General features: G+C 44.1%; 1 protein-coding gene across 1 annotated transcript; it reads left to right on the forward strand.

Annotated features, from left to right (window-relative positions):
- The first annotated feature begins 279 nt into the window (after window positions 1-279).
- On the forward strand, window positions 280-4,455 carry TXNIP (thioredoxin interacting protein). The gene is made up of 8 exons (XM_017874794.1): window positions 280-862; window positions 1,405-1,477; window positions 1,591-1,738; window positions 1,851-1,953; window positions 2,088-2,344; window positions 2,452-2,608; window positions 2,722-2,873; window positions 3,003-4,455. The coding sequence occupies exons 1-8, from the start codon at window positions 613-615 to the stop codon at window positions 3,036-3,038; spliced, it is 1,176 nt and encodes a 391-aa protein (XP_017730283.1). The 5' UTR covers window positions 280-612; the 3' UTR covers window positions 3,039-4,455.
- The last annotated feature ends 2,547 nt before the right edge of the window (window positions 4,456-7,002 follow it).

Genomic DNA, 7,002 nt, shown 5'->3' on the forward strand with positions numbered 1-7,002 from the left:
GCCTGTCGCCCTGGCTAGGTTTTAGGATCAGTGGGATCCTCCTTCCACTGGGCCCGGGTGAAGACTCAACATCCCCCTCCTTCCCCTCATTCCTCTCCTTCCCCCCTCCCTGCACCGCTCCCGAGCACAACAACCATTTTCCCCGCCAGGAGCACACCGTGTCCACGCGCCTCAGCGATCTCACTGATTGGTCGGGCTCCTGGTAAACAAGGACCGGGCAGCCAATGGGAGGGATGTGCACGAGGGCAGCACGAGCCTCGGGCCCAGCGCTCGCGTGGCTCTTCTGGCCGGGGCTTCTATATAGAGCCTTTTCCGCCTGCTGCTTGAAACTAACCTCGCTTTCTCTGTGAAGGGGTGCGTGCGGATATCAGAGCTCTTCTCCAGCAATCGGGGGAAAGAAGACTTTTTCTCTGAAATCGCTTAGTGTAACCAGCGGCGTAAATTTTTTGGACGCCTCTTCGGAAACCTAGTAGTTAAAATTCATTTGTTTAAGAATATCTTCATTCCTTAGGAAGAGTGAAATAATTTACTGTAAAAGAGTTTCCTCGATTTGGTGCTTTTTTTTAATTCTTCCACGGTCTTTTCTAACTCTCAAACCAACTCAGTCCCATCATGGTGATGTTCAAGAAGATCAAGTCTTTTGAGGTGGTCTTTAACGACCCTGAAAAGGTGTACGGCAGTGGTGAGAAGGTGGCTGGCCGGGTGATAGTGGAGGTGTGTGAAGTTACTCGTGTCAAAGCCGTTAGGATCCTTGCTTGCGGAGTGGCTAAAGTGCTCTGGATGCAGGGATCCCAGCAGTGCAAACAGACTTCGGAGTACCTGCGCTATGAAGACACGCTTCTTCCGGAAGACCAGCCAACAGGTAAGCGGCCCAATTCATTGTTGGAGGGTGAAAGCTGATTAGAGAAGAGAATTGAAAGGAATCCACAAAACTATACGAAATGTTTTAAGTTGCTCAGTTTGAGTGGTGTGAATTACACAGTTACTTCCTTTTTTCTAATTTGCAGACATTTCCCCCCCTCCCCAAAAAAAGGGGTGGTTTGTACAGTTTTTTATGGTGCTGTGTCCCAAAGGTGATTCTGAGGGGCATTGCCTCGAATAGTTAAAAATCTTACGTGTGCATTAGTTGCTTATTCTTTGCCTACTTCCTGTTTGAAATGTTAGTGGGGAACTGTCCTGGGTGAATCTTTAAAAGCATTGCAGGGCAACTTGAGAATTTGCTGCCCAACAAAATACAACAGAATTTCTCTTTAAGAACAACATGGGATGATTAAAATACCTATCTGTGGGATATAATTGGGGGTACTTCAATACCTTGCATGCCACCCAAGCATTCCTTATCACACAGATGCATTTTAAGTGTAACAGGAAGCCTAATGGCTACTCGATTTTCTTTCCCTTCAGGTGAGAATGAGATGGTGATCATGAGACCTGGAAACAAATATGAGTACAAGTTCGGCTTTGAGCTTCCCCAGGGGTAAATATCAGCTAAATGCATCTTTGAACTTTTCTGTCTAAAATACCTTGTCCTCCTTTGATCACTTAATGTTCCTTGGAGAGCATTTAAAAATTTTCATTTTCTTGACACAGGCCTCTGGGAACATCCTTCAAAGGAAAATATGGGTGTGTAGACTACTGGGTGAAGGCTTTTCTTGACCGCCCCAGCCAGCCAACTCAGGAGACAAAGAAAAACTTTGAAGTAGTGGATCTGGTGGATGTCAATACCCCTGATTTAATGGTGAGATTTGTTTTAAAGATTATAGTCTTCTGGGTCACAGGGATGATAAATCAGATGTCTTGGGCATTAGATTGAAGCATCTCAAAACACCTTTTTGTTCCCTTCTACATAGGCACCTGTGTCTGCTAAAAAGGAAAAGAAAGTTTCCTGCATGTTCATTCCTGATGGGCGGGTGTCTGTCTCTGCTCGAATTGACAGAAAAGGATTCTGTGAAGGTAAAATCCTAGTGCTTATGGCAGGCAGATATAACAGGAACTGGGTTTAGGGGGCAAGGGCATGGGACTGGGGTAGAGGAAATGTCATTAACTATACTGAGTTATCAGTAAGTTTTCATTTTTCTCTTTCCTAGGTGATGAGATTTCCATCCATGCTGACTTTGAGAATACATGTTCCCGAATTGTGGTCCCCAAAGCTGCCATTGTAGCCCGCCACACTTACCTTGCCAATGGCCAGACCAAGGTGCTGACTCAGAAGTTGTCATCAGTCAGAGGCAATCATATTATCTCAGGGACATGTGCATCATGGCGTGGAAAGAGCCTTCGGGTTCAGAAGATCAGGCCTTCTATCCTGGGCTGCAACATTCTTCGAGTTGAATATTCCTTACTGGTGAGTAGATGCAGGGTGGGTTCAGCAGAGAAATTGTTCATCTGTTACCATAACTGTCTTGTTTTTCCGGAGCTCTGGTCTAACAAACTACCATCTTCCTTTTCTAGATCTATGTTAGCGTTCCTGGATCCAAGAAGGTCATCCTTGACCTGCCCCTGGTAATTGGCAGCAGATCAGGTCTAAGCAGCAGAACATCTAGCATGGCCAGCCGGACCAGCTCTGAGATGAGTTGGGTAGATCTGAATATCCCTGATACCCCAGAAGGTGAGCCAGACCTAATGTCTTTTCTTCATTTCTGGTCTACCTGGGTTTGTAAAATTGTAATGGTCCAGCATTTCTTGGGCAGGCTTCTTATGTGGCCATATTTTCTTTTCTAGCTCCTCCCTGCTATATGGATGTCATTCCCGAAGATCACCGATTGGAGAGCCCCACCACTCCTCTGCTAGATGACATGGATGGTGCTCAAGACAGCCCTATCTTTATGTATGCCCCTGAGTTCAAGTTCATGCCACCACCTACTTACACTGAGGTGAGAATTGTCATATTTACTGTTAAATTTGTCCTAAGCTTTCTATAAGAAGTTGACTTAGAGGGATTGCTAAACTGGTTTGTTCTTTCAGTTCTTACCTGAACTGAAATAGTCTGTTTCTTCCTTTAGGTGGATCCGTGCATCCTCAACAACAATGTGCAGTGAACATGTGGAAGAAAAGAAGCAGCTTTCCCTACTTGTTTCTTTTTGTCTCTCTTCCTGGACTCTCACTTTTTCAGAGACTTAATAGTCTCTGCAATGGAGTGTGGATCCACCTTAGCCTCTGACTTCCCGATGCAGGAGGTGGTCAGCAGGCAATCTCCTGGGCCTTAAAGGATGTGGACTCATCCTCAGCCAGCGCCGATGTTGTGATACAGGGGTGTTTGTTGGATGGGTTTAAAAACAGCTAGAAAAACTCAGGCCCATCCATTTTCTCAGATCTCCTTGAAAATTGAGGCCTTTTGGGTAGTTTCGGGTCAGGTACAAATGGCCTCCTGGCATAAGCTTTTCAAGGTTTCTTGGAGGCTTTGTGCAAATTGTGATAACCACTTTGGACCTTGAACTTACGTATCTATCATGTGGAGAAGAGCCAATTTAGCAAACTAGGAAGATGAAAAGGGAAATTGTGGCCAAAACTTTGGGAAAAGGAGGTTCTTAAAATCAGTGTTCCCCTTTGTGCACTTGCAGAAAAAAAAGAAAAACCTTGTAGGGCTGATTTGATGGACATTTGGAGAGAGCTTTCTTTGTGATTATAAAAAAAGAAGCTAGCTGCTCTATGGTCATCTTTGCTTAGAGTATACTTTAACCTGGCTTTTAAAGCAGTAGTAACTGTGCCCCACCAAAGGTCTTAAAAGCCATTTTTGGAGCCTATTGCACTGTGTTCTCCTATTGCCAATATTTTCATATGGGAGGATATTTTTCTCTTCATGCAAGTCCTTGGAATTGATTCTAAGGTGATGTTCTTAGCACTTTAGTTCCTGTCAAATTTTTTGTCCTCCCCCCTCCACCATCTTCAATGTAAGCTGAAACTCGTCTACTATGTCTCTAGGGGTAAGCCCAAAGACAAAAAGAAAAAACTGTTAACTACTTTTGAGATTGCCCCAATGTACAGAATTACATAATTCTAAGACTCAAATCATGTGAAAGGGTTGCTGCTGTCAGCCTTGCCCACTGTGACTTCTCCAAACCCAAGGAGGAACTCTCGATCAAAATGCCCAACACTGATCAGAATCTCCAAATACTGGCATGAGAAACTAGAGGGCAGGTCTTCACAAAAGCCCTTCGAACCCCCTTCCTGCCCTGTATTAGGAGATAGGGATATTGGCCCCTCTCTCACTGCAGCTGCCAGCACTTGGTCAGTCACTCTCAGCCATAGCACTTTGTTCACTGTCCTGTGTCAGCACTGAGCTCCACCCTTTTCTGAGAGTTACTGCAGCCAGAAAGTGTGGACTGAAGGTGGTTTCATGTTTTTGTATTATGTATCTTTTTGTATGATAAAGACTATATTTTGTACTTCACCAGATATATTTTACCCCAGATGGGGATATTCTTGTAAAAAATAAAATAAAGTTTTTTTAATGGGGAAAAAAAAATGTCTGTGAGATGGTTTTGGAGAAGCTTTTGGAAAGAAGGTGTGCCTAAAGGCGTCTTCCTCTACTTAACAATCCACACCAGTGAAAACCTCGTGGAGAAAACACTCCCTATGGACCCTAAGGAATGTCGGCAGAGTAGGGGCTGGAGGTGAAAAGGGAACAGTTTGAGGCATGTTTCATTCAGATTCACTGAAGAGCTATACTGGGATTTTCTGGTTGTCTAGTTTTCCAAGTCCATAGCTAATCATTACTAAATTCCTTCAGTTTTGGAGTTCATGAGTTCTTGAAATACAGGGAAATGATGTTTATGAGGGAATTTGAAAGAAAAGAGTGGAGGTGCCTTTTTTTTTTTTTTTTTTTTTTAAAGACAGTCTCACCTAGGCTGGAGTGTGGTAGCATGATCTTAGCTCACTGAGCCTTGACCTGGGCTCAAGTGAACCTCCCCATCTCAGACTCCCACATAGCTGGGCTACAGGCACACACCACTACACTCAGCTAATTTTTATACTTTTTGTAGAACTGGGGTTTTGCCATGCTGTCCAGGGTGGCCTCAACCTTCTGGGCTCAAGTGATCTGCTGGCCCTGGCCTCCCAAAGTGTTGGGAATACAGGCATGAGACACCACACCCGGCTGAAGATCCCTTTTTCATAATTTGGTTTTATCATAAAGTTTCTTCCCAGTGTAAACTTGATTTATATACTAACAAGGATAACTATTCAGGACTTAAGAGGTTATAGAGCTATGAGTATTCTTTGGAGGCAGCTAACCATTTTTTGTTTTCACAATTCCTATTCAAGCACATAACTCAGTAAACGTTTGCTAACTATTCAACTCCACCCTCATCCCTTAGATGCTTTGGTGGTTCCTATTCCTTGTAGGGTAATGGTAGTTGAGTACTACTACTATTAGTAATTGTCTAAACATGGGATTAAACAATCCCATGTTTAATTGGTGTGATTTTCATTCTTTTTTTTTTTGACATAGAATCTTGCTGTCTCCTAGGCTAGAGTGCAGTGGCCCAATCTTGGCCCACTGCACCCTCCGCCTTCCAGGTTCAAGCGATTCTCCTACCTCAGCCGCTTGAGTAGTTGGGATTACAGGCATGAGCCACCTTGCCCAGCTAATTTTTGTATTTTTAGTAGAGACTGGGTTTCACCATGTTGGCCAGGCTGGTCTTGAACTCCTGACTTCCCATGATTCACCTGCCTCAGCCTCCCAAAGTGCTCACAGGTGTGAGCCACCACGCCTGGCAGTGATTTTCATTCCTAAAGAACTGACAGGTGAGAAACCCTGGGATGGCTAATTTAAATCTTTGCACATATCTGGTCCTGGCCCTTATTTGGGGAACTGGCTTTTCTGAGGACTTCCACAAACTAATTCCAAATAACAGGCACCTGGAAATTCTACATGAAATCAATGTAGGGTGTTATAGCCCTAGCTACTCACGAGGCTGAGGCTAGAGGATCATTCAAGCCCAGAAGTTCTAGATTACAGTGAGCTATGATTGCACCACTTGCACTGCAGCCTGGGGGACAGATTTTACCTCGAAAATAAATAAATACATGATAAGCAAACTAAAATCAATGTGAATTTAATAGAAAGAGATTTAAAAGATCCTTTTCTATTTCAATCTTCATTTTTCGTTTATCTTCCATTTTCCATAGTACACTCCTCCCTCTCTTTGTCTCTCTTTCATTACCAAAGTGTCAGTCTCTATTTCTACCTATTGCCAAGGTGACTTTCACCTGAACTCTCTGCCCCTTTCTCACCTGTTCAAGAATTTAGTGGCTCCTCCCCTTCAAATCTGTGACCAGGAAATTAGGTCAAAGTTGATGGAAAAGTTTTTTCTGTAGCTTGTTTTCCAGGGACTAGAGGGGTGAAGCAATGACAAAAACAGGCCAGAAAGCAGGACAAAGGAATGCAGAGACCATGGAGTACATGAGCCTGGTTGTTTGTGTGCACAGTCGGGCTACCAGTACCCAATATGAGAAGAGGGATGGCTTCGAAAGGATAGATAACTTTATACCCAAGGCCTCTTAAAGATCTGATCCTGGGGCTGGGCGCGGTGGCTCACGCCTGTAATCCCAGCACTTTGGTGGGTGGATCACGAGGCCAGCAGTTCGAGACCATCCTGGCCAACATGGTGAAACCCCGTCTCTACTAAAAATGCAAAAATTAGCCGGGCATGGTGGCAGGCACCTGTAATCCCAGCTACTCGGGAGGCTGAGGAAGGAGAATCACTTGAACCCAGGAGGCGGAGGTTGCAGTGAGCCGAGACTGCACCATTGCACTCGAGCCTGGGCAACAAAGCAAGACTCTGTCTCAGAAAAAAAAAAAAAGAGATCTGATCCTGGAAGAGCCAGAACATGGGCATTCCCTCCAGATACCCTTAATATCCTTTATCCAGCTGTCCAAATAGAATTTTCTATGATGATGGAAAAGTTCAATACACTAGCCACTAGTCCTGAAATGTGGCTACTGTGACTGATAAACTGATTTTTTTCTCATCTTTTTTTTTTTTTTTTTTTTTTTTTTTT

This window comes from Rhinopithecus bieti, unplaced genomic scaffold (assembly GCF_001698545.2).
Source record: "Rhinopithecus bieti isolate Rb0 unplaced genomic scaffold, ASM169854v2 scaffold_1234, whole genome shotgun sequence".
Taxonomy (NCBI): Eukaryota; Metazoa; Chordata; class Mammalia; order Primates; family Cercopithecidae; genus Rhinopithecus; species Rhinopithecus bieti.

Excerpts from the sequence above, each read along its gene's own strand:
- TXNIP (XM_017874794.1), top strand. The coding sequence starts at position 613 with ATGGTGATGTTCAAGAAGATCAAGTCTTTTGAGGTGGTCTTTAACGAC. Across the intron at positions 1,478-1,590 it reads GGCTTTGAGCTTCCCCAGGG|GCCTCTGGGAACATCCTTCA; the intron begins GTAAATATCAGC and ends TTCTTGACACAG. Across the intron at positions 2,609-2,721 it reads TATCCCTGATACCCCAGAAG|CTCCTCCCTGCTATATGGAT; the intron begins GTGAGCCAGACC and ends TTTCTTTTCTAG.